The 27,996-nt window shown below is 44.9% G+C and overlaps 2 protein-coding genes across 8 annotated transcripts in view; one reads left to right on the top strand and one right to left on the bottom strand.

The window, feature by feature from the left end:
- The window catches only part of LOC147115252 (zinc finger protein 236), a 186,535-nt gene extending 168,665 nt beyond the window's left edge, over positions 1-17,870 (top strand). For all 5 annotated transcript variants that reach the window (XM_085993641.1, XM_085993640.1, XM_085993642.1 and 2 more), the window contains 2 exons: positions 10,589-10,765; positions 16,481-17,870. In XM_085993641.1, the coding sequence (XP_085849767.1) occupies positions 10,589-10,765; positions 16,481-16,611 (308 nt within the window). In that variant the 3' untranslated portion in view covers positions 16,612-17,870. The remainder of the gene's footprint in view (positions 1-10,588; positions 10,766-16,480) is intronic.
- An 8,001-nt stretch (positions 17,871-25,871) lies between these two features.
- Positions 25,872-27,996, bottom strand: part of LOC147115250 (myelin basic protein-like) — a 221,236-nt gene continuing 219,111 nt past the window's right edge. For all 3 annotated transcript variants that reach the window (XM_085993637.1, XM_085993635.1, XM_085993636.1), the window contains one exon: positions 25,872-27,602. In XM_085993637.1, the coding sequence (XP_085849763.1) occupies positions 27,567-27,602 (36 nt within the window). In that variant the 3' untranslated portion in view covers positions 25,872-27,566. The remainder of the gene's footprint in view (positions 27,603-27,996) is intronic.

The following is a 27,996-nucleotide window of genomic DNA, read 5'->3' as shown; positions in this document are numbered from 1 at the left end:
TTGTAGATCAACATGATTTATTTATGAATTTCGCTACTTCGATCTGAACTTTAATAACAGAAGGGTGTGCATAATTTAGCATATATATCTTAATCCCTCCATCTGAACTGCTATTTACAAAACACAGGATTGAAGATGATTGGAGTTCTTACATGCTTATTGAGCATGTGACTACTGAGATCATTTACAGAAATGTTGAAAATGTAGAAATTTGGTCATTGTTTGTTCAGAAGCAGTAATTTCTCAAATGTTTTGTAATTTAGTCTAAGAATTGTAAGGTGGTTGAAAATGCATCAATCTCCTTTTGCATTTATGTTATTTGGTTGAGATGGTTAATTTAATATTTAAAGGCACATCAACATACAATTTAATATCTACAATTCTAATAAACCATGAAATGAGAATTTCCATTCATCTTTATCCAGTTAGATTGGAGCAGAATTTATCTGAATTTGTCAGGTGTTTCAAAACTTTATCTCATTCTAATCTCCACTCTTATAAAGAGACTTTTTTCCCCAGTATTCATGACATGATGTAACATTTATTATATTTTCCCCTTTCTATTTTCATAGCGTCATAACGGCACAGAAGGAGGCCATTCGGCCCATCGAGTCCGTGCCAGCTCTCTGTAGAGCAATCCAGTCAGTCCCATTCCCCCGCTCTATCCCTGTAGCCCTGCAAGTTTATTTCCCTCAAGTGCCTATCCAGTCTCCCCTTGAAAACATCGAGTGTCTCCGCTTCCACCACTTCCGTCGGCAGCGAATTCCAGGTCATCACCACTCGCTGCGTAAAAAAGTTTTTCCTCACGACTCCCTTGTATCTCTTGCCCCAAACCTTAAATATGTGTTTCCTAGTCCTTGTCCCATCAACTAGTGGGATCAGCCTTTCCCCGTTTAGCCTATCCAAACCTGTCATAATCTTGTACACCTCCATCAAATCACCCCTCAACCTCCTTTGCTCTAATGAAAACAAATCCAGCTTCTCCATCCTGTCCTTGTAGCTAAGATCCCCCATCCCCGGAACCATTCTGGTAAATCTCCCCTGCACCCTTTCAAGGGCCTTCACATCCTTCCTAAAGTGTGGTGACCAGAACTGGACGCAATACTCCAGTTGTGGCTTAACCAGCGCTTTATAAAGGTTCAGCATAACTTCTCTACTTTTGTACTCAATACCTCTGTTTATGAAGCCCAAGATCCCATATGCTTTGCTAACCACTCTCTCAATATGTCCTGCCACCTTCAGGGACCTATGAACATTAACTCCCAGGTCCCTCTGTCCCTGCGCCCCCTTTAAAACTGTGCCATTAAGTGTATATTGCCCCTCCCTGTTCCTTCTGCCAAAATGCATCACATCACACTTCTCTGTATTAAATTCCATCTGCCACTTGTCTGCCCATTCTGCTAGCCTTTCTATGTCCTGTTGCAGTCAATTGGTATCATCCTCACTGTTTGCCACACCCCCAAGTTTGGTGTCATCGGAAAATTTAGCAATTCTACTCTTTATTCCAATATCCAGGCCATTTATATATATCAAAAAAAGCAATGGCCCCAGCACTGACCCTTGGGGAACACCACTGTCTACTATCTTCCAGTCTGAAAAACAGCCATTTACCACAACATGCTGTTTTCTGTCCTCAAGCCAACTCCTTATCCAAGCTGCCACTGACCCACCTATTCCATGAGCCTCAATTTTAGTTACTAGGATTGTCCTTACACCCTTTCTTGAACAATGGTGTCACATTTGCCACTTTGCAATCCTCAGGCACTTCCCCCACATCTAAGGAAGATTGGAAAATTATGGCAAGCCCTTCCGCTAACTCCTCCCCCAATTCCCTTTGCAAAGTGGGATGCAAGCCATCTGGACCAGGCGACTTGTCCACTCTAAGCCTTTCTAGTACATCATGTCTATCAATTTTCACCCCTTCCATTGCTTCTACCTTTTCCACTTCTACCGATATTTTGTCAGCATCCACCTGATTAGTAAACACCGGTACAAAGTATTCATTGAGTATTCTAGCCTTGCCCTGCGCCTCTAAGCATTTATCACCTTCTTTGTCTCTATTAGGCCCCACCCCGCCTTTTACACCTGCTTACTGTTTACTTGATTTACATGTAGAAGATTTTTGGGTTCCCCTTTTATGTTAACCGCCATTCTACTCTCATATTCTCTCTTTGCCAATCTTATTTCCATCTTCACATCCTCTCTCAACTTACTGTATTTGGTCTGGTTCTCCCTTGAAGAATTCACCTGACATGCATCATACCCCCTCTTTTTTGTTTCGTCTTCTCTATCTCCCTCATCATCCAAGGAGCCCTTGCTTTGTTTCCCTTCCCTCTTGTTGGAATGCACCTAGCCTGTACTTGGAACATCTCCTTAAAGATCACCCATTGTTCCGTTACAGTTTTTCCTGTCAGTCTTTGGTTCCATTTTACCCCGGCTAGATCCCTTCGCATCCCATTGAAGTTAGCCCTATTCCAGTTTAGAAGTTCCACTCTAGATTGTTCCTTGTTCCTCTCCATTGCTAATCTAAATCTTATGATACAATGATCACTCGTACCCGAGTGTTCTCCCACAGACACTTGGTCGACCTGGCCCACCTCATTCTCCAGCAGCAGATCCAGCAATGCCTCCTTCCTAGTTGGGCCAAGAACACATTGGACAAGGAAATTCTCTTGAACACTTTTCAGAAATTCCTCCCCTCCTTTCCCTTCACGCAAGCATTGTCCCAATCGATATTTGGATAATTAAAGTCCCCCAATATCACCACTCTATAGCTCTTGCATATCTCTGCGATTTCCCTGCAGATTTGCTCCTCTACCTCCCTCTCACTGTTTGGAGGCCTATAGAATACCCCCAATAGCGTGATCAAAGCCATTTTGCTCCTCAACTCTAAACAAATGGATTCTTTCCTTGACCCCTCAAGAACATCCTCCCTTTCCAACACTACACTGCCTACAGGACGATAGAGACGGGTTGGTCAGATGGGCAGAACAGTGGCAAATGGAATTTAACCCTGAAAAGTGTGAGGTGATGCATTTTGGGAGGACTAACAAGGCAAGGGAATACACAATGAATGGTAGGACTCTAGGAAGGACAGAGGATCAGAGGGACCTTGGTGTGCATGTACATAGATCCCTGAAGGCAGCAGGGCAGGTAGATAAGGTGGTTAAGAAGGCATATGGGATACTTGCCTTCATTAGCCGAGGCATATAATATAAGAGCAGGGAGCTTATGATGGAGCTGTACAAAACGCTAGTTAGGCCACAGCTGGAATACTGTGTGCAGTTCTGGTCACCACACTATAGGAAGGATGTGATTGCATTGGAGAGGGTGCAGAGGAGATTCACCAGGATGTTACCTGGGCTGGAACGTTTCAGTTATGAAGAGAGACTGGACAGGCTGGGGTTGTTTTCCTTAGAGCAGAGTAGGCTGAGGGGGACCTGATTGAGGTGTACAAAATTATGAGGGGCATAGATAGGGTAGATAGAAGGGAACTTTTCCCCTTAGTAGAGGGGTCAATAACCAGGGGGCATAGTTTCAAGGTAAGGGGCAGGAGGTTTAGAGGGGATTTGAGGAAAAATATTTTCACCCAGAGGGTGGTTGGAATCTGGAACTCACTGCCTGAAAGGGTTGTAGAGGCAGGAACCCTCACAACATTCAAGAAGCATTTAGATGAGCACTTGAAACGTCATAGCATACAAGGCTACGGACCAAGTGCTGGAAAATGGGATTAGAATAGATAGGGCTTGATGGCCGGCACGGACACGATGGGCCGAAGGGCCTCTTTCTGTGCTGTATAACTCTATGACTCTATTAATCAGCACTGCCACCTCACCTCCCTTTCTTCTTTCCCTACCTTTTCTGAACACCTTGTACCCTTGAATATTAAGTGCCCAGTCCTCACCATTTTTAAGCCACGTTTCCGATATTGCCGCACGGCTAATTGTGCTTGTAGCTCATCAACCTTATTCACCACACTTTGTGTGTTTACGTACATGCATTCTAAACTCATTTTTGAATTTTTTGTAGTCTTTCTTACTCTGCTCCTATTTAATGTGGTACTACATCCGCCTCTAGTACTACTTTCTTCTCTAGTACTATCCAACACACTCACTCTTTTATGCACCTTTTTCCTCTTTTCTACTCCTAAATGCTGGTGCCCGTCCCCCTGCCAAGCTATTTAAACTCTCTCCAACAACACTAGCAAACCTCCCTGTGAAAATATTGGTCCTGGCTCTGTTGAGGTGTAACCTGTCCGGCTTGTACAGGTCCCACCTTCCCCAGAAACTGCCCCAGTGCCTCAGGAATCTAAATCCCTCCCTCCTGCACCATCTCTCCAGCCACACATTCATCTATTCTATCCTCCTATTCCTGTACTCACTAGCACATGGCACTGGGAATAATCCGGTGATTACTACCTTTGAGGCCCTGCTGTTTAATCTCTCTTCTAGCTCCCTAAACACTGCCTGCAGGACCGCATCCCTCTTTCTGCCTATGGCGTTGGTACCGATGTGGACAACGACCTCTGGCTGTTCACCCTTCCCCCTCAGAGTGTCCTGCAGCCGCTCAGTGACATCCTTGACCCTGGCACCAGGGAGGCAACATACCATCCTAGAGTCACGTCTATGGCCGCAGAAATGCCTGTCTGCTCCCCTAACTATTGAATTCCCTGCCACTGTTGCTCTTCCACTCTTTTTCCTCCTCCCCCCGCACCCCCCCCCCCCCCCCCCCCCCCCCCCGTGCAGCTGAGCCACCCGTGGTGTCGTGGACTTGACTCTGACTGCACTCCCCAGAGGAACCATCGCCCTCACCAGTACTCAGAACAGAATACTGGTTGGAGAGTGCGATGTACTCCGGGGACTCCTGCACTACCTGCCTGATCCTCCTCTTCTGTCTGGCGGTCACCCATTCCCTCTCTTAAGCTGCGGGGTGACCACTTCTAGAAACGTGCTATCCACTTAACTCTCAGCCTCGCGGATGCACCGCAGTGACTCCAGCCGCTGCTCAAGCTCCGAAACCCGGAGCTCGAGTTGTTGTAGCTGGTGGCACTTCCTGCACATGTGGTCGTCCAGGCTACACAAAGCATCCAGGACTTCCCGCATGGCCCAGGATGTGCACTCCATGGGACTGAGCTGCCCTGCCATGCCTCTATTTAATAGGCTATTAAATAACTTAGCAGAAATAAACTTTAAAAAAAATACACTCACCAGCTACTCACTAATCAGCTCCTTCCCTTGTGCCGACCTCACTTTTTTTACTCTGATGTCACTTTCTCAAAAACTGCCTCTCTTGAGTTGCTGCTGCTCCTTTTAACTGCTCGCTCTCGCTGTGCTCCCACCAGGTCCGCTCCTTCTGGCGCTGCTCCCACCAGGTCCGCTCCTTCTGGCGCTGCTCCCAGCAGGTCCGCTCCTTCTGGCGCTGCTCCCAGCAGGTCCGCTCCTTCTGGCGCTGCTCCCACCAGGTCCGCTCCTTCTGGCGCTGCTCCCACCAGGTCCGCTCCTTCTGGCGCTGCTCCCACCAGGTCCGCTCCTTCTGGCGCTGCTCCCACCAGGTCCGCTCCTTCTGGCGCTGCTCCCACCAGGTCCGCTCCTTCTGGCGCTGCTCCCACCAGGTCCGCTCCTTCTGGCGCTGCTCCCACCAGGTCCGCTCCTTCTGGCGCTGCTCCCACCAGGTCCGCTCCTTCTGGCGCTGCTCCCACCAGGTCCGCTCCTTCTGGCGCTGCTCCCACCAGGTCCGCTCCTTCTGGCGCTGCTCCCACCAGGTCCGCGCCTTCTGGCGCTGCTCCCACCAGGTCCGCTCCTTCTGGTGCTGCTCCCACTCTCCGCTCTTTGTGCCGCTGCTTCCGGTCTTTGTGCCGTTGCTACCGCTCTCGATGCTCTTTATACCGCTGCTCCCGCTCTCGGCGCTCTTTATACCACTGCTCCCGCTCTCGGCACTCTTTATACCACTGCTCCCGCTCTCGGCGCTCTTTGCGCCGCTGCTCAAGCTCTCGACGCTCTTTATACCACTGCTCCCGCTCTCGGTGCTCTTTATACCGCTGCTCCCGCTCTCGGCGCTCTTTATACCGCTGCTCCCGCTCTCGGCACTCTTTATACCGCTGCTCCTGCTCTCGGCGCTCTTTGTGCCGTTGCTGCCACTCTCGATGCTCTTTCTACCACTGCTCCCGCTCTCGGCGCTCTTTATACCACTGCTACCGCTCTCGGCGCTCTTTGTGCCGCTACTCCCGCTCTCGGCGCACTTTATACCATTGCTGCTACTCTCGGCGCTCTTTGTGCCATTGCTGCCACTCTCGCCGCTCTTTGTGCCGCTGCTCCCGCTCTCTGCGCTCTTTGTACCGCTGCTCCCGCTCTCTGCGCTCTTTGTACCGCTGCTCCCGCTTTTGGTGCTCTTTATACCGCTGCTCCTGCTCTCGGCGCTCTTTATACCGCTCTCGGCGCTCTTTATACCGCTCTCGCTGCTCTTTATACCGCTCTCGCTGCTCTTTATACCGCTGCTCCCGCTCTCGGCGCTCTTTATACCGCTGCTCCCGCTCTCCGCGCTCTTTGTACCGCTGCTCCCACTCTCGGTGCTCTTTATACCGCTGCTCCCGCTCTCGGCGCTCTTTATACCGCTGTCCCGCTCTCTGCGCTCTTTATACCGCTGCTCCCGCTCTCGCTGCTCTTTATACCGCTGCTCCCGCTCTCGGCGCTCTTTATACCGCTGCTCCCGCTCTCGAGTTTAAAGATTATTTGCACTTGTTCTATAGAATAGAATATTTTCTTGTCTTTCGTATCGATGTCTGTGCCCAGTAATTCTATAGGTCAAATGCAACACGGGTTAGATGCGGAGTATATTTCCTCCCCGCTTCCCCTTAACACTGATGTCGGGAAGTACACTGGCATACTGCAGTAGGTGGTTATCATTGTACCCTTTTCGAGTGACATTGCCAGTTAGTTTGAATATAATTTTGTACTGTGGACTTGCATCCACTGGAAATTAGATTGAGACCACCACCCCCCAATTGGCAAAGAAGGGACTTTCAACCCAACAGAGGTGATAAAACACGAGGTTGAGTTGTTTGTGTGTTCTTATCCACAGCCCTCAGTTTCCAGTGTGTGTTTTTTTTTAAACTTTCTTTTCTCATGGTGAGGGCATTTAACAATTTTTCTATAATTCTATTCCCTCTTTCATCCACCTAACCTGACATATCTGCTGCTGAGATAGCTGGAGCGTAGCCTATCCTCGGGTCACCCCAGAACCAGCTCGAAGGACCATCTGGAAAGGGTGTGATTGTCCTTTCCCCCTACTGGGAGATGTTTCCACATAGCACCACCCTCTGCATGGAGGCTAAGGAACTGAGGAGAGCAGGACTCAAATTTGCTTCATTCCCCTGTTCCCTGACGAATGCTGTGCTAACTTGTTAATGAACACAGTCATTTCAACACAAAGAAGTGGGCGCATTCAGAACTTTAGTTTAATTTGCCGATTGAAGAAAAACATACTAAAATTGTCCCGTTAATGCTTCCAGTGAATTAGCCTTTACACACAACGAGCCAATGACTCTCAAACCAGCTTCAAAGGCACATTGAATTTAGAGAGCTTCATTTTAGCTGCATCAGTACACTTGTGTCTAACTTAATGAAAGAGTTTTAAGCTCAAACGGTCTAGCACATATGAAGTGTCACTAAAATGATGCATCAGCTTCTGATCAAGTACAGTTCTGTTTTGTCTATTTACAGGTAAAAAGACACACAACCTTCAAGGTTAACTATAAAATTTACTCCTGTTAATTTTCTTATCAGCATCTGCACAGCCCATATCACCAGGGGTAGTACTCCCGCTAATTTCATACAGTCTAAACCACAGTTTAGCATTTTAAAACTGTTTATATGCTATCATATCGGCAGCTTACGTTGTATTGCTTTTATTTATTATTCAAGCATTTTTTCAGGTTGTGTCGCCTGTACTTCTGTGTGCTGTCTTGATAACTTTTCTTAACAACTTAAAGGCTGTTTCTAAGGAGATGTTAGCAGTGCATGCAAAAATGGTCAAGGGGTAGTCTGCATCTGGCATTCTATTGAAATACTGATGCTGTTTTAAGGGTGGCATTTGTTGGTTAAATCAAATGCCTCACTGGGTATTTCCTATATACATGAATAAACACACATCATGATCTTGGTTTAAATTTTATCCAAACCAAGATTAACGACTTGATCTTGTTGGGAATTTGGAATGTCTTGTCCTGTGAGAGTGACGCCATGAGCGAGCAGAGCTGTTCTACATAGAAACACTGTGTGGGGAGGGAATTCAGTTATGGACTGAGGCAAAGTGAGCCTTGAAGGTATTTGGGGCTTCAAATCATAGAGGATATCTGAAACATAGGGAGACGTGAATAGTTGGGAGATAACAATGAATTAGTACCACAAAACATATTTCACCCGGAATTAAATAAAGGGTGAACGTCCGCCTTGGTGTAAAGCACACTTTCGATGTAAGGTACTGCTCTTCCCATCCGTCAGAGTAACAGACTATGTGGTTCTATTTGCAGTCAGCTTACAGGACTGTCTCATGAGGAGAGATTGGGTCGACTAGGCCTGTATTCACTAGAGTTTAGAAGAATGAGAAGGGATCTCATTGAAACGTATAAAATTCTGATGGGGCTAAACAGACTGGATGCAGGAAGGATGTTTCCCCTGGCTGGGGGGGGGGGGGGCGGGTCTAGAACGAGTGGTCACAGTCTCAGGATACGGGGTAGGACATTTAGGACTGAGATGAGGAGAAATTTCTTCACTCAGAGGGTGGTGAACTTGTGGAATTCTCTACCACAGAAGGCTATGGAGGCCAAGTCACTGAATATATTTAAGAAGGAGATCGATAGATTTCTAGACATAAAAGGCGTCAAGGGGTATGGGGAGAGAGCGGGAATATGGTACAGGAAACTTTGTGATATCCGGCACTGACGGGACCGAGCTGTTGCCGTCCCATCAAAACTGCCGGACAAACCAGCACTAATGTTGAAACATACGGGAAACCCTGTTGCTTAGCAACAGCTTCTAAACAGTCGGCCGTACCTTGCAAGCGTCTCTGTAGCTTAGCAACAGCTTCAGCGAGACCTTGCAGAGCCTGACTGGTGAAAAAAAAAAAGCAACGAAAAGAAAAAAATCCTAACGAAATGGCTCCTGATTTTTGCCGGCGGCTCGAGCATTCCGGACAGTTAACCTCCGGATAAACCAAAGTTTCCTGTATTGAGATAGAGGATCAGCCATGATCACATTGAATGGCGGAGCAGGCTCGAAGGCCCGAATGGCCTACTCCTGCTCCTATGTTTCTATAATGGTGCGTGAGTATCAGCCACTTTCCCAGCACAAAGCACTGTTAGAATATTTACTACTTGCTGTTCCTTCGGTCTTTGTGCTCAATAAGCTTACTATTGAGTTCTGGTGCTGATCGACTTTTGAATGCACACCAGTCAAGATGCTCATTGGCCATTGTTGCACATTCATTTGTTAAAATTTCCATTTAAAAGTGTGCTACTACTTCAATGATTTCTTGAATCAATGGAGAAGTTCATTTTTTATTAGGAACACCATCTTTACGACAAATTGCTTGGCCTTTATGTAAACAAACTTCTGTGTTCCTCCCTCGGGTGGAAAGTGTCTGGTCTCCATTTGATATTTCCGCACAATGACATAGCTGCAGTCAGAACTCAGCGATGTAGAGGATTGTAAAGCTCCAACTTGTTACTTTGCTATGCCATCCTTTATCGATACTTACTTGAATGCTACATTTCACATAGCTATTTAATGGTGCGTAGAAACTGCAGCATTGACTGCAAAGACCGTACTCTAATCAGTGTAAAATTACTTGCTAAGAATTGGGTTGCTTCTTGGAAATTGAGGGGAGGAAGCTTTCATCTGACCTGCTCCGGTAGATTAAAGGCCCACTTGGAAAAGAGGAAAGGACAGTGCTCCAGTATACTTTTGGGACCCAGTTCCCCATGAATATTGATTTAATTTCAGAACGTAATAAAGGTTAGTTTGTGTTTTCACCAGAAGCTTTCAAAGCTATGATCAACTTGCTGGTGTTGTCAGCTGTGACTCAGTGAGGTTGTGGGTTCAGGTCTTGAGCACAAAAATCTAGGCTGACACTCCAGTGCAGTACTTGAGGGAGTGCTGCACTGGCGGAGGTGCCGTCTTTCGGTTGAGACCTTAAACCGAGGCCCGGTCTTCCCTCTCAGGTGAACATAAAAGATCCTATGGCACCAATTTGAAGAAGAGCAGGGGAGTTATCCCCGGTGTCCTGACCAATATTTATCCCTCAATCAACATCACTAAAAACAGATTATCTGGTCATTAGCACATTGCTATTTGTGGGGCCTTGCTATGTGCAAATAGCTGCCACGTTTCCTACATTACAACAGTGACTACACTTCAGAAAGTACTTCATTGGCTGATTGGCTGTAAAGTGCTTTGGGACGTCTGGTGGTTGTGAAAGGCGCTATATGAATGCAAGTCGTTTTATTTTTAGAAGTTTAAATGTAGCATGTAAGCATATCTAAATAAATTTGAGCGTGATCATTGTAACTGAAAACATTTGCACTATTTTGCAGGTGAACGACCATTTCATTGCAACCTCTGTGAAAAAGCCTTCAACCAAAAAAATGCATTACAAGTACATATGAAGAAACATACTGGTGAGAGACCATACAAGTGTGACTACTGCGGAATTTCTTTCACACAAAAAGGCAATATGAAGATACATATGAAGAGGGCACATGGCTTTCCTGGTTAGTGTTACAGTGATTGTGACTGAACCATTCTGCAAAAAAAGTACATATGCTACTTTCACGTTACAGTAGGCGGAGGAGGGTGGGTATTTAAAAGGTAAATCGTCCAGAGGTGAATCTCTTGTGGGATGACTGATTCGACTCCGCACCTGCTGAAAACGCTCTCCGGCCACTCCCCAGTCGGCCAAAATAGTTGAAATAACCCCTAACCCCAGAAACTCATCCTTTCCACACTGGCAGCATGGAAGCCCCATACTGTGGTGTATGTGCCTTTAAGAGCCCCTGTGTACTGTAATGCCGGTAGTGGCCACTCGGGCTATATAAGCCTGTATAGTGTCGTGTATCTGTTAGTTCACCTCCAGACTTTGTCCAGTAAACACCTGTAAACCAACTCCTGCATTCCGTGTCTTCATTAACACACGGATACAACAGTGGTGACGAATTGGAAACGGACTTACCTGCAATTCGGCAGCACCTCAAGGAGATCGATTCCTCAGACGAAGGAAGAAGAAAAAAACGAGAAAAAAAACTGGTTTCACCAGCTAGCCGGGCTGGTGGCAGGTACTGCAATAATCCTTCCTGGGCGGCGGGCTGGGGCTCGATCGGCTGGCTCTACAGCGGGGCCAAGCAGTGAAGGCGCAGGCAAACAAAGACGAAGGGTGGAGCACTCGGGAGACGGCCAGCTCTGCAAAGCAGGTCGGCGTTCGGACCACGCAGAGGGCGGGGAAAGTCCCAGAGAGTCCGGCGGGAACAAGTCTCCGACTATTAAAAATATTTGTATAAATAAAAACCACGGAGAACAGCGTTGACAGCGGCGGGAAAGCGCGGGAGGCACCATTTTTTTTCAGCAAGGAAGAAAGGAAAGCACGGGAGGCGCCATTTTTTTTTCAGGATGCCTAAGACTGGCAATATTACTGCTTTCGATGGTGATGTGGAGGATTGGACCACATATGTAGAAAGAGTGGAGGTATATTGCACAGCAAATGAAATAGAGCATGATAAAAAAGCATCGATACTCCTGAATCTAATGGGCGCAAAGACATACGGGCTGTTACGAAACTTAATCACTCCAGCCAAACCGATGGACAAGAATTTTAAGGAAATTGTTGATATCCTACAGGAGCACTTAAACCCAACACCGCTGCTGATAGCAGAACGGTTCAAATTCTTCAGGAGGAATCAGCACAAGAATGAAAGTAATGCTGATTACCTCACCGAATTAAGGAAGCTATCAAAGCACTGCCAATTCGGAGCAGGACTGGCAGATTCTCTTCGAGACAAATTCGTCTGCGGTCTCCTAAGTGAAGGAACACAGAAAAGGCTACTTTCTGAGAAAGATTTAACACTGGACAAGGCTTTCAGTATGGCTGTATCATACGAAGCAGCAGCGAGAGGAGCTGCAGAGATACAGCAAAAGCCACAGGATTTCGGCACCCATGAAATGACACAGGGTTTCGAGAGATGTTATCGGTGCGGCAGATCCACCCATGACCAAAGGGACTGCTGGTTCAAGGACAAAGTATGCAGGCAATGCGGAAAGATGGGACACATTGCACGTGTATGCCGTTCTGGAAACAAAAAATCCACTGACAAAGAAAAAAACAATAAAGAAAAGTACAAAAAGGTACAAATGATGACGGACAGTAGCTCCAAAGACCAGAAGAGCGATAGCGACTCCGGAAACAAGAGACTAAGCTGTCTCAAATTACATAATGTAATTGCCAAAGAAGATTACCAGACCATTTGGGTTACCCTCACGATAGCAGGGTCCCCAGTTAAAATGGAGCTAGATACAGGATCAGCTCTGACCGTCATAAGTCGACAGGATTACGAGCGGCTATTTCCGCATATACCCTTGAAAGACACATCCATTATCTTAAAAACATATACGGGGCAGAAAGTATACCCCAGAGGGAAAATAAGGGTGCCTGTTGTATACAACGGCAAGGAAATACAGAAGTTGTATTTATACGTTCTGCAAAATGGTAGTCCACCGCTGTTGGGACGTGAATGGATCAGAAAGATACGTTTAGACTGGCACTCCATTCAGGCACTGACGGTGACCAGTAAGAAAAAAAATGATGATGACGTCATACCTGAACGATTGAAAGACATCTTGGCCAACACCAAAGAAGTGTTCCAACAGGAACTAGGAACCTTGAAAGGCGTCACCGCCTCAATAAAGGTGGAAGATGCGGCAATTCCCAAGTTTTTTAAGGCAAGGCCGGTGCCATACGCAATTCGTCCAGCAGTCGAGGCAGAGCTGGAGAATTTGGAAAGGACAGGCGTGTTATCCAAGATAGATTGGAGCGAGTGGGCAACACCCATCATCCCGGTCATGAAGAAAACTTTGAATAATGATAAATCTGAAGAACAGAGAAAAATTCGCATCTGTGGGGACTTCAAGGTGACTGTAAACCCGGTCCTTCACACGGTACAGTATCCTCTTCCAAGGATAGAAGATATTTTCGCCTCACTATCCGGAGGGAAACGTTTCACAAAAATTGACTTGGCACAGGCATATCTACAGATGGAGGTTGAGGAGACCTCTAAAAAGTACCTCACAATAAACACACACAAAGGCCTGTACCAGTACAATCGACTGGTTTTCGGAGTAGCATCAGCTCCAGCTATCTGGCAAAGAGCTATGGAACAAGTCCTGCAAGGGATTCCTCGGACTCAATGCTACCTAGACGACATCCTTGTAACAGGAGAAAACGACAACGAGCACCTTGCCAATTTGGAGCAGGTGCTCACTAGGCTGAGAGAACGGGGCCTACGAGCAAACCGCCCCAAGTGTGAATTTTTCCAGAAACAAATATCATATTGTGGCCACATAATTAACGAAGAAGGGTTGCATAAGTCCCCTGAAAAAATTGAAGCGGTCATAAAAGCCCCAGCACCTGAAAATATCTCACAATTAAGGTTGTTCCTGGGATTAATAAATTACTATCATAAATTTTTACCGAACTTGTCAACTGTTCTGCACCCTCTTAACGAACTGCTACAAACGGGAGTAATTTGGGAATGGAGCGAGGACTGTAAATGTGCCTTCCATAAATGTAAAGGCTTGATCACGTCCAAGGAAGTTTTGGCTCATTACAACCCATCACTGCCAATCACACTGGCGTGTGATGCATCCCCTTACGGCATAGGAGCGGTATTATCGCATAGATTCCCTGATGGCTCGGAGCGGCCGATAGCTTTTGCTTCACGCTCATTGAACTCAGCTGAGCGTAACTAAGCCCAGATCGACAGGGAAGCACTCAGCCTGGTATGGGGAGTGAAGAAATTCAACCATTACCTACACGGGCAAAAATTTACCTTGTTGACTGACCATCAACCCCTCGTCTCCATATTCAACCCTAAAAAGGGCGTTCCCATTATGACTGCACAAAGGCTACAGAGGTGGTCCCTTTTCCTAGGGGCACACCGATATGACATAGAATACAAAGGATCAAAACAACATGGAAATGCTGACGGTTTATCGCGCCTACCGTTGCCAACGGTAGAAGAGGCACCTACAGTGGACCCAGTGGAGATGTTCCACTCAACCATAGTGGAATGTCTACCAGTAACAAATGCTGCCATTGAAAAGGAAACGAGAAATGACCCGACTCTCTCTCTGGTCTACGATTTAACGGTGAAGGGATGGCCTGCACATGGCGAACCACTGTTGCCAGCATTCTTGCAAAGAGGAGAACAGCTGTCAGTGTGCCAAGGAACCTTGATGTGTGGATCCAGAGTGGTGATTCCACCCAAACTCCAGGATAAAGTGCTAAAGGCCATGGGTAATGAAGACATAAATCTACAACATAAGGTAGATAACTTCTTGTTTGCCTACAGGAATGCAACACATATGGTTACAAACCAAACTCCCGCCATGATGTTTTTCAATAGAAGACTAAGATGCCGGCTGGATTTGATCAAGCCAAACATCAGAAGGGACGTAGAGAACCGGCAATTTCAAGGCATGAATGAAAGGCCAACTAGAACCTTCCAGATAGGTCAACAAGTTTTGGCCCGGGACTACCGTACCGAGAAATGGCAGCCTGGAACTATTTGCACACGACTAGGACCACTGATGTATACCGTGGACATTGGAGAAAGCATAATAAGGCGCCATGCTGACCAGATCATAGAGTCATCCGAAAAGGGACAACCTACACCACCACTCTATACGCCTAATGATGAAGTAGAGATACCCATAGTATCTACCTCCGATCCGGTGATACTGGAACCAGATGAACCCGACACTGGCATTCAAGCCGAATCGACCTTGCCAAAAGAACCTACTACACCACCAAGGCGTTATCTGGACCGAGTCAGGAAGCCTCCAGAGAGACTGACTTATAATTGATTAACTGCAGCAAGTGTTTAGATTATTGTTCTTGTACACATGTTAATAACAATTACTTAAAATGTTATGTACTGGTTATGTAAAAGGGGAGGAATTGTGGTGTATGTGCCCTTAAGAGCCCCTGTGTACTGTAATGCCGGTAGTGGCCACTCGGGCTATATAAGCCTGTATAGTGTCGTGTATCTGTTAGTTCACCTCCAGACTTTGTCCAGTAAACACCTGTAAACCAACTCCTGCATTCCGTGTCTTCATTAACACACGGATACAACACATACAGGGCTTCCAGTCTCTTATACTTAGATGTACATAAAAGTACAAATAAGTTGGGATTGTAATTTACGCATTCGTTGTTATGCGTATCCCACAATGGGTTTCCTTGAGTGGACATGTTACATCATCATCTCCCAACTGGAATTGCAGCTACAAAAATAATTTTGCTGCTGCTTTCAAATCTGCGATGAAACCTTCAAGTTGAAGTTATTTGGTGTATGTTTACATATATAGGGTAAAAACAATGAGGAAGGAAGTGGTCTCTGTTGCGCCTGTTTTTTTGGGTGCACAATTCACGTTGGGGATACAGGGGGTGGACCAATTTCCAGATGCAATCTCTGTTCAACCCCCCACCACACTGAAAGTGCACCAGCTGCCAAATTGGCAGCAGGCTATTTCCGAGGGCACCCGCCTAATACAGGCGTTGGGTCTCTTGAATGTGCTAATCAGGGACCTAACGCCTGCTTTAGGACCCCAATGCCAAATTTGGCCAGAGACTGGGCGGGCTGTGTGCTGCGCATGCTCCACTCAGTCTTTCTGGGCCACTGTGGCCCTAACCAGCAGTCCTGAAATTGCCGCTGAAGAACAGGTATCTTTTCATAGTTACCTTAACATGGAGCCAGGAGGAGCAGGAACCCCATCAATACTGCGGGCTGCTGTCAGATGCGCTCTCCGCCCCCACCCCTGTGCGCCTCAACCCCTCCCGGGGCTCAACTGCAGGCTGACTCGGCATCCGAGTCGGCTGATTTCAGGACGCCCCCGGACCGGCAACACCCAGTTGGTGTCCGCAGCTCGCCGGTAATGTGGAAATGAGGCCCGAGATCCAATTTGGAGTGAGCCTCGGGCCTTCCTTCAAGGCACACCATCATCTTTGTGCCAGAAACCGCCACGAAACCAATTTCTCCCCCCCAATGTAGAGAAAAATAATGAAAGATATGAACCGACCTGCCTTAGCAGAGGAAAGTGTACTTAACGACAATGTTGGAAGTTGTACATAATTAATTAGCTTTTTTTGGGGTGGGGGGGGGGTTGAAATATCTAATAATTCTTTGAGCTTGAAAGATTTTTTTTGTTTGTTTCTACAGGCAGTGGTCAGGACACAGGAAGTAGCCAAGAACAAGAAGGAGATGATGCAAGCTGTGGTCTTGACCTGGTGGAAGTTGCCCCAGAATCCTCTAATGAATGGCACTGTAGGATAGCAAATGTATTCCACTAACTTATTTCCCCCCCCCCCCCCCAATACACACTTGAGTGCAAGAAATTGAGTTTTTAGTACTTATTAAAACAAACGTTTCCTATATGTGGAATTACTTCTACTGACCTTCCTTCAACAAGGTACCACACCTGGGTCATGCAAAAAGTCATAAAGTGCCACCAGGTTTGTTTACCCATGTCAAAGTATGAGTCAACGATTAAAACAAGGAATTGACCTTGAGCTATAAAGGGCTAAAATCATGAAGTACTGTATGTCTAGCCAGCATGCAATGCTAAATGGTATTCTGAAGCAAAAGTGGATGACCTACAAGTTCAGGAAAATGCAGCATAATAAGGTGTACTGTCCACACAATCCATTTTGAAGATCGGTTGCAAAGGAAACCTAGATTCATTCCCTGCTGTGCAGGGAGCAGTTACTGCTGTGGTATCGAGAGTAGCACTGCAGACTTAAATTACAATTGGCCTGATTGCTCATTCAGAGTGTTGCACAATGGGGGAGCCTTGCTGCACGTCTCCCATCAACTGACCGTTTCATGGCTCTGCCGCCACCAGAGCAAATTGGCTGCCATGTTTCCAGAGAACTTTTAATTATGATCTGCCTGGTAGTTACTCAGAGCATTTTAACTTGCCTGTAGTGTTATGACTTGCCACTAGTGTGACTGTCTTTCAGAATATATAATTATTCCATGTATCAAAATAATCGGCCGATTGTGTAAGGGTGAATTTTGTTCCATTCCAAAGATTATTTTTGTAGTTGTTCCCCACTTTACATATGTAGCACAACATTTTGTGCATTTGATAAAACTATAGTCTCTAGATCAGGGACGTGTACATGGATGTATATATTGTCTGCATCTACGGCTAAGGTATTTTCGGTTTGCACTGTTATTACATGGGCACTTCTCTCAGTATTGTACTTTTCTCATTGTATTATATAACAAGTGTTAATTTCCCCCCCCCCAATATAAACCTTGTGCATCATTTTTCTTATTTGACTTTGATGGAACATACTGTAAAAAAAAATCTGTGACATTTGTAAAAACTGGTTGCATGTAAATATAACTAAAAAGCATCTTGAGCGATGATCAAAAGATGAACTTTACATCCATCTCTGATGGAGTTTTTTTGTTTGATCGATTTAAGTGCTTTGTATATAGACTGTATAATTTGTGACACAAGGGACATTTTTCTTTTTTGTAAGTACATGTAATGTATTTAAATCAAGATATTTCAAATAATAATACTATTGGTTTTTAATAACCAGTTTTGTGTTTTTTTTTAATTATTTCAAGTGGGTAATGACTCTTGAGTGCTGCCGTTGCATTTCGTTTGTAGGAAAATCCATTTATGTTTCCCAATTTGTTCTTCTGGATATGCTGATCTTTGCTGGGGGAACGTTCCATGAGCACTTTGGTCAAATGATTATTCATCATGTACGAGCCAGACAGTGAGTTTAGTAAGCCAGCAGACTGTTTGATTGCGGAAGACTTTCCAGCAGAATCAACAGGTAGAGATTAGAAATAAAAACAGACAATGCTGGAAACACTCAGCCGGTCAGGCAGCAGCTATAGAGAGAGAAACCGAGTTAACGTTTCAGGTCGATGACCTTTCATCAGAACCCAGATAAGTTGGAGAGTTAACAGTTTATAGGCAAGTACAGAGCCAGGGGGAAAGGGGTGAGGAGAGAACAAAGGGGATGGTCTGTGATAGGGTGGAAGGCAGGAGTGATTAAATGACAAAAGGGATGATGGTGCGAGGTAATGGAACAAGTGAAGAAACAAAAGATGGGTCTAGAGAAACATAGGAACAGGAATAGGCCATTCAGCCCCTCGAGCCTCTTCCGCCGTTCAGTGAGATCATGGCTGATCTACAACTTAACTCCATATACCCACCTTTGACCCATATCCCTTAATACCTTTGGTTAACAGAAAGCTATCAATCTCAGATTTAAAATTAACAATTGATCTAGCACCAATTGCCGTTTGTAGAAGAGAGTTCCATCTTTGTCTCTAAGTATCGATGCTATGGAATCTCTATACTCCTTCATTCTCACTTTGTTGCAGCATTGCGCAGATGTCACTACCTCTTGCGAAAGTCGGAGCCGCCTTTGGCACTGCTGCTCAGACATATTGAGGTAGCTGACCCTGTGTCTGTAGACCCCGTTTGGGGGGTATCTCCTGCGCCGACGGGCTTCCAAGCGCTGGCCCCTTCTGGCCTGTGCAGCTTCAGGTGGGTGAGCAGCAGCCTGGCGCTCCTGCTGCTGCTGCTGCTGTTGGTGCTGCTGTTGTTCCTGGTTCTGCTGGTGCTGCAGCTGGTGCTCGAGCTCATCTAATGCCCAGAAGGGAAGGAAATAAATGGCTCCCATGCTTCTGGTATATGCCTCGGTTGAGGAAGCGCTCAGTGAAGGTGGCGAGAGGGGTTTCCCAGGAGGTCACACTGGAGATGGGTGTCAGGCTCCAAACTTCCACAGCTATGGTTATGCCTTCTAAAAGTTCCCCCAGGCCTGAGACAACAAAGTCTTGCCACCTGCAAATGATGGCTGATCAAATCTCTTTAATGGTTGACCTGCAGCTGATAGTCAACAATCCAACAGTGCTCCCGCCAGGTTTCACCATCGTGTTTCCCACCAGGCGTGTTTCACGTGGGAAAAGGGTTAAATTCGCAAGGGCCTTTCAAAATAGGATTATAGAGGCTATTCAGTGCTTGTTAAGGGCCTTAACGACCTATCCCACCTGTTGGAGGCGGGACGGAGTCGGGACCATTAGACACGACTGAGTTAAAGTTGCTCGGAGTCGGGAACCAGGCCGGGGGGTGGGGGGGGAGTCCCGACCGCCAGTTTTCACAATTTTAACCCCCCTCACGCCTCCACGGCCCAATGAAAATCCTGGCCGTGATGTCCAGAACTGCTCACAGTACTCCAGTTGTGGTCTAACCAGGGTTTTGTACAGCTGCAGCATAACTTCTACCCCCTTGTATTCTAGTCCACTAGATATAAAGGCCAGCATTCCATTAGCCTTTTTGTTTATTTTCTGTACCTGTTCATGACATTTTAATGATCTATTTACCTGGACCCCCAAGTCTCTTTGAGCCTCCACTGTTTTTAGTTTTTCACCATTTCGAAAGTGCCCTGTTCTATCCTTTTTAGGTCCAAAGTGGATGACCTCACATTTGCCTACATTGAAATCCCTTTGCCACAGTTTTGCCCATTCACTTAAACTATCAATACCCCTTTGTAATTTTATGCTTTCATCTACACTGCCTATCTTTGTGTCATCGGCAAATTTGGATATGTGACTTTCTATCCCATCATCTAAGTCATTAATAAATATGGTGAATAGTTGAGGCCCCAAAACAGATCCCTGCGTGATACATATAGTCACATCCTGCCAATTTGAGTACCTACCCATTATCCCTACCCTCTGTCTCCTGCCACTCAGCCAACTGCCTAACCAGGTCAATAATTTGCCCTTAATTCTGTGGGCTCCTACCTTAGTTAACAGTCTCTTATGAGGGACTTTATCAAATGCCTTCTGGAAGCCCACATAAATAACATCCATAGACATTCCCTGTCCACTACTTTAGTCATCTCCTCAAAAAATTCAATCAGGTTTGTCAGGCGTGACCTACCTTTCACAAATCCATGCTGGCTTGCTCTGATCAACTGAAAATTTTCGAGGTGTTCAGTCACCCTATCCTTAATTATAGACTTTAGCAATTTACTGACAACAGATGTTAGGCTAACTGGTCTATAATTCCCTGGTTTCCCTCTTGCCATTCTTAAATAGCGGAGTGACATGCGCAATTTTCCAATCTAAAGGAACGGTTCCTGAATCGAGAGAACTTTAAGATTATAGTTAGAGTATCTGCAAAGTGCTCACCTATTTCCTTTAAAACCCTGGGATGGAAACCATCTGGCCCTGGGGATTTGTCACTCTTTAGTGCCATTATTTTCTTCATTACTGTTATTTTACTTACGCTAATTAATTGGATAAAATATATATATATGATTGATAGAGGCCGAGGTTATGATCTTTCATATATATATATATATTATATATTTTTTATCCACTCTCTTTGCCTGTCCTTTTTTTCTTCCCTCCCACATGGCAGCTGCCTTTCATTCTGCCAGCGCAATTCACACTTCATCTAGAGCCATCCTTTGTTTCTTAACCTGTCCCATTACTATCTCCTTTTGCCTTGAATATCTCTTAATGGCCCTGAAATTAGGATCGGGAGCTTGCCGCGCGTGCAAGCCCCCGATGTGCACTCACCCTGCGCGCCGACATCTGAAGCCCGGGCCTGCTTGCGTTTCCTGTCACTGGCCCGGTTCAGATGTCGGCGCGCTGTGCTTACCTGATCCAGCGGCGTAGTTAGTGCGATGTGCCGGCTGGGATCAGGTGAGCACTCTGCAGCCAATCAGGGGAGGGGAAACTCATTCATGAGTTTGACAGTAAGAGCTGTCAAACTCATGAAAACTCCTGGCCCCAAAACACTACTTAAACCTGAAAGAAAATTTAAAAAAACATTGCACTACTTAAATGAACAATAAAGAACTCTGAAAAACTATTTTAAACAATAATTTTAAAATTTGAAAAAAAAAATTATATAAAAAATCGGGACTAAAACTAAACTTACCTTACTGTAAATTCTTTAAAAATAACAAACCTGTGGGGGAAAAAAAATTCTCAATTGTACTAAAAGCCCACTTACCTGAAAAACGAAGTACTTACGTGTGGTTTTTCAATGCGTAAAGACCAGAGGCCTTTACACACGCGCAACTCTGGGGGGGGGGGAAAAGGAATTTCACTGCGCACGCGCTGCCTGTGCAGTCGCGCGCGTTCTGCCTCTTAACCCCTTGGGGCAGAGGACAGGAAATGCCGGTTTTCAGCGCATGCGCTGTGCATGCTGAAAACCGGCAATTCCTCCGGGCACACGCGTGAGTACCCCGTCCTTACGCGTTGTGCCCGGAATTACTGGGCCATTGTCTCTTAACCTCTTCCACCTTCCATCCTATCACAGACTTTCCCTTTTGTTCTTTCATCCCCTCCCCCCTTTCCCAGCCTCTACACTTGCTTAAAAATCTGTTCCATTTCCTGCTTTTTTCCAGTTCTGACGAAAGGTCATCGACCTGAAACGTTAACTCTGTTTCTTTCTTCACAGATGCTGCCTGACCTGCTGAGTATCTCCAGCATTTTCTGTTTTTATTTCAGATTTCCAGCATCTGCAGTATTTTCTTTTTATAACCTAGTATATTTAGTTCCCAGTCCTGACCATCTTGCAGCCATGTCTCAGGAATGGCTACCATGTCATACCCTCCAATTTGAATTTGTGCCTGCAGTTCATTCAATTTAGTCCTTTGCGTGCATTTGTATAAAGAACGTTTATTTGGGCCACACATCTTAACCTGTCCTTCAGCTCTGATGTTTTACTCACATGTTTCTTGTTTCTCCTGGTTTAATCACTTTACATCATTTAGTTTTCCCTTTACCTAAAGCACAATTTCTGACTGTTACTCTATTCCCTTTCGTTTGTTTTTGAACTACTGTTTGTACTACAATTTCCACCTGAGCCCTCCCCCATGTAAATGGCAACAACAGAACCATTACCAGCAGCTGCTGTCCAAGAAATTGGGAGCGGTGGTTATGATCTGAAATCATTGTCGAGTCCGGAAGGTTGTAAAGTGCATAATAGAAATTAGAAGTTGGAGCCCTAGCTAATTTTTTTAAATTTCTCTCCCCATCCCTAGGTTAGAGGCACTCAGCCCAATTGTGGCAACCCCCTCCCAATTGTGGCAACCTCCCCCCTCCCCAAACTATCAGCTAACTCAGTACAGAGTGCGTGTCAACCCCAATACAGTCTGGTCAGTATGAACCAGTACTGTACCGATCAATGTTCTTACTACATCATTGGGAACGAACTCAACCAAAAAAAAAACATTTTTTTACTGATCTGTATCCTAACTCCATCCACCTGCCTTGGTTCCATATCCCTTAATACCCTTGGCTAGGAAAAATCTATCGATCTCAGAGTTAAAGTGATTAGGTGAGCTGGCATCTACTGCTGTTTGTGGGAGAGAGTCCCACACTTCTACCACCCTTGCATGAAGAAGTGTTTCCTAAATTCTCTCCTGAATGGTCTGGCTCTGATTTTAAGGTTATGTCCCCTTGTCCTAGAGTCTCTGCCAGTGGAAAAAGGTTCCTGTCTTATCTACCCGATCAATTCCTTCCAAAATCCTATAAATTTGCATTAAATCACCCCTTTACCTTCTATATTCCAGGGAATACAAGCCTAGTTTATGTAATCTCTGCTCATATTCAAGAAGGAGTTAGAATATATTCAAGAAGGAGTTGGATATATTTCTTACGGCTAAAGGGATCAAGGGATATGGGGAGAAAGCAGGGACAGGGTACTGAATTTGGCTGATCAGCCATGATCTCATTAAATGGCGGAGCAGGCTCGAGGGGCCGAATGGCCTACTCCTGCTCCTATCTTCTATGTCTCTATGGTCTATTGCTTGGAGTCACAGGGAGAACTCCAGTGGAAATTTCTGGCACTTGTTTTTCATCATTATGCTCACAAAGAATCTTTATACTGTATTCGTTGAGATACTCCAAAATTACACACACAAAATGTTAGTGTTCACTATCAAAAGATGACTATGGTAAGTCATTCAAACCTATCAGTTTATCCATCCAGAAAGATCCTAAAGTCACTCCATTGTAGCAGCCATTAACTTATTCTGAGGGTTCCACCTCCACTGCTCTATCCACGAGTCCATTTCATGTATTGATCACTCTTTGTATGAAGAACTTCCTGAGATCAGTCCTAAATTTCCCTTTTGCTATTTATAACCTATGTCTCCGTGTCTTAGTCTTGCAGTTTACTTTAAATTAATTTTCCAGATTTAACTTTCCTGTATCATTTACTATCTTGTATACCTCTGTACGGTTGGCTCTCCCATGCCTTTTATCAAGTATGAAAAACCCAATTTTCAACAGTTTTTTTGTTGCATCTCTGACACTGCTGATTAACCTCAAAGTTCTTCTCTGCACTAACTCTAGCAGCAGAATGTCTCCCTCGTCTCTGCTGCTCTACATTGGTTGGACATGTTGAGTGTCAAATCTACTAGGACTTCTAAGTCTCTTTCAACTTCATCCTCGGGTATTTTAACACCATTCATGGACTATTGCCACCATTTTTCCATCTTGTGTGCAGTATTTTACACACATCTACATGAAATTCCATCCAACATTATTGTACCATATTTTGTCCAACTGATTCTGTAATTTCTGAGCTGCCTCCTCCAATTCCACTGCCCCATCTAGTTTGCTATCAACTCTAGATTTATCCAATTTGCCTTGAACTTCCAAAGCCAATCATTGACATAACATAAGAAACTATAATGGTTCCTATACCGATCCCTGGGTACTCAACTCAATATTTCCATTCTCCACTTTGGCTTAACTCTTGTAGCAATGTTTTCTACCCTTCAGTCAGTTCAACTGAAGCCTTTCATGTGGAACTTTGGGAAGTCTTGTTATATCACCTTGTGGGGCTTTCCACAGTCCACTTGGGCTGTCAATTCCGCAAAGATGTCAAGGATCCTCCCCTTGAGTGCTCCTGATGATTGATTTCATTATTTCACATGAAATGAAAGAAAGACTATTGGGTAAGCCTGTTTTGTTGCATTCTTGAATATGGGCACCATATTGACTTGATTTCAATCTATGGATTTGAAAAGGAAAAATTTGCAGGGCTATGGGGAAAGAGCAGGGGAGTGGGACTAATTGGAGAGCTCTTTCAAAGAGCCAGCAAGGGCACGATGGGCCAAATGGCCTCATTCTGTGTAGTAAGATTCTATACTAGTATCTCTCCAGTGTCATAATGATTGTTACAGTCTCACAAAATCTTACCACTGAGGTTAAATACCATCTTTCCATGAAAATTGAGACCTTTTAGCTTCTGAGTACTTGGAGAAAGTAATCATTTAGAATATTTTTCCAGTTCTGATGAAGGGTCCCAGACCTGAAATGTTAACTCTGTTTCTCTCTCCACAGATGCTGCCTGGCCTGCTAAATATTTCCAGCATTTTCTGTTATTTTAGAATATTTACCACCTTGGGTTCATCATCAAGCCGGTTTGCATTTTTTATGGTTCTCACCTCCTTTACCTGTGTAGTACTGAAACTTCTTACTATTTGCATCTGCAGCAATATTCTTTCTAGGTCTCTTTTGACCCTCTGGTCACCCTTTTAACATGTTCTGCATGTTCCTATTTCCATCTCTGTGAACCCCTTCCCCTTCCTCCCTGTAGGATTTGTAGAGCTTGTGTTTTTTCCTTCTACTTCACTTAAGTTGTTTGTTAGTCCATTTAGGAACATGTTTATATAAGTGCAGTCCTTCGACATGCTCGGCATGTAATGGTGGAGAACATGCAGCAATGCTGTTCTGATGGTTGTGTGAACACGCGAGTGTGTTCTGGGAATCTGTTGAGCACCATGGCACAAGTAGCAACTCCAGGATAGCCCCTCAGATGCCCAAGCGTTGATCTGTTTTTACTTACCAACACTGTGCCCGTCACTATTCCGACCTAGGGGCCTATGCTGCAGGAGACTCACTCATCTGGGAAATAGAGGATTGGCCTGAGAGCACCTCAATAAGTAGGCTTTGTGCACTTTAGTGACGGCCAGTGATCTGGCCCCACATCAATCCCTAGTCCTCCGTAGAGTATGGCAGGAGGAGAGATAGATGAGAACTTGACCTGGGGTGATGGCCTATTCTTCTGCAGTGATTAATCAGTAGCCACAGTGCTTTGAGAATGTTGAGAGCCGTCTGCATGGAATGGTGGAGAACAGGCAGCAGTGCTGCTTTGACATTTTAAGAAAGCACCATAATGCAAGTGGCAGCTCCAGGGGCGGTTCAAGCTATGATGCTGGGAAGGAGCCGGTGTATTGTAGGGAGGACCATAGGGCTGATCATGGAGAGGCTTAAGGGCTGCTTTTAAGTGCCAAGTCCTGTCAATCACTCCTTGCAGCACCAGTCTGACTGTGGATCAGCCTCATCGAGTCCTTCCTCTACAGCCAAGGCCACATGGATTTCCCTCTAGCTAGCAGGGGCTGGCATCAATTCCATAGCCTTATTTAAAAGTCAGATGTGGAACTTTTGCCTTGTGAAAATCCCGGTATATTATAAGACTGATTCCCTGATTGTGTGAGTGTTTGCATCAAACATACAAAATAACTGACCTTAACGATCTTTGCAATTGAATTATAATTGTAACTTTATTTTAACACGGACAAACACGGAGTGTTTAGGTGCATTATTTTTTTTACATATACATTCAGAAACAACACTTGGTCACACATCTTCATTCAGCTTTTTCCTAGTATGTGTTCTCTATAAGCATGTTACCATACATAAACTGGCAATATATTGGAAAACCAACGTTGTTAATAACTCTCCACATCCACCTGCCCGTACTTTTTTTCGGCAGAACCAATTAGAGAATGTGAAAAGAGCAGATGGTAGCTGGAGCGCGTTTCACATCATTCACTGGATGCTAAATCACAGATGACAGAAGAAACATTTCTAATTGAAAGCAATAGTAGCAGCAGGATTCAGTACTAGGGGTGGTTTGCATTTGTTCTGCGTCTCCAGTAGAAAATATCTGGCATTACGAGTAGAATACTAAGATTATTCTATCATTAAAATATTTGGGGAGTTTCTTCTGTGTTGTATTCTTGGTACGTGTACATGGCGCATTAGCATTGTTCACAAGTACAGAGGCGTTCCCCCTCGTGATGGATGTTTGGGGATGTGAATGCCAGTTACCGCATGCAAGAGATGAAAAAAAATTGAGCACTGTCACCTCAAGGTTCTAGTGAGTGTAAAGTTGCCATTTTATGTACTAGTAGCCACCATTACTTGAGAGGACAAAGAAAACAATATGGGATACAAATGTGTAAGTATAATGGTAATAAAATATTATTTCAGTTACAAGAACAGTGCAATTCAAAAGAGCACTCGCATAGGAAGGGTCTCTGCCCATACCCATTGAATTTAGTTCATCAAACAATCGTTCTCAGTGCTGAGAGTTAGCATTAGTTTCAGGTTATAGCTTTTACCGGTAACGTTTCATGAAATTCAGGTTAGTATAATACCCTTGGTGTTCACAGCTTCACAACACGTACTGCTGCTTACCTCCATTACACTACCATTAGGTTTACATGCTGTGTGTGTGTGTGGAGAATGTTTCTGCAGCTTTAATACACACTGCTATTGAACAGTTTCTTTGGGCGCAAGCAACCAATGGCATTTGTGTTCAAAATGGAGTTTATTGCTCTGCATAGCAAAGGCCAGACAACTTTTTTTTAACACAGTGCTAATATGTTTAGTAAAACATTAGCAATTGTCTTAATATTCTTTTACAGTAATCTCTGCTAATAGGATGTAGAGGACAATAGCCATGTCTGTGTTGAGATGCAATAAACTTCATTGTGAAACATTAGGTTCCTTATTACTATATCCATAGAAAAGGCCATTGAAAAAAAAGTTTTAAAAACATTGGCGCTTCACATCTTAAGTGTTTAAGACCATTATAATAACTTAACAATGGCAGCAAGTGTAAGTAATAAAACATTCCATTTAACATACAACTCATACAGTCTACTCCCGTTAATTCAAAATCACTTTTTGCTCATATTATCCAGTGGTTCAAATTAAGAAATTTAAATAAAAGATGAAAACAGATAATTTAAACTAAACAACTTTGTATTAAGAGCAGCAGGCCATAAGCCGGATCAGTAATGGATCATATTTGTATGCCAGTCATTTTTTTGGAGGGGTGGAGTAAATGCTAGTTAATTCTTGAAGTGATAAGACTGTTAATATACGACATCGAGCAAGGATCTTTTTCATTTTTGAAGCATTCCTTTCTGCTGCACTCGTTGATGTGGATTTAACGTCTAGCGGGTGAACCTTCACCTTTCTTCCCCTGTTCGGAACAAAAAAAAATAAGGGCAGAATAATGAAGATACGTGTACAATTAATAAGCAGCAGACAGTCAGTAACATAGAACAAAAAACAGGAAATGCTGGAAACACTCTGCAGGTCAGTCAGCACCTCTGACAAAGAGTCTGCACTTGAGACATTGGGACTTAAATTCGTTAGCACCCCAAACTGAACTAAATCCATCCTCGGGCCTCATCGTAATAATTCAGGCGAGCTGTGGGTGCCAAGCAGACTGCCCCCACCCCGCCGCCGCCCCCGACACAGGGCCCGCAGGTAAGTCCGTGGGTGGATGGGAGGGAGGGCCGACAGCGGCCCTGCCATTTGGTGGGGTTAGCGGGAAGCGCTCCTGCTCCTTGCAGCTTCACAAAAATGCCACT

The sequence above is a fragment of the Somniosus microcephalus genome, chromosome 7, assembly GCF_052327205.1.
Source record: "Somniosus microcephalus isolate GS21.2 chromosome 7, FLI_Smic_1.0, whole genome shotgun sequence".
Lineage (NCBI taxonomy): Eukaryota > Metazoa > Chordata > Chondrichthyes > Squaliformes > Somniosidae > Somniosus > Somniosus microcephalus.
This window is presented reverse-complemented; position numbering and strand designations above follow the sequence as displayed.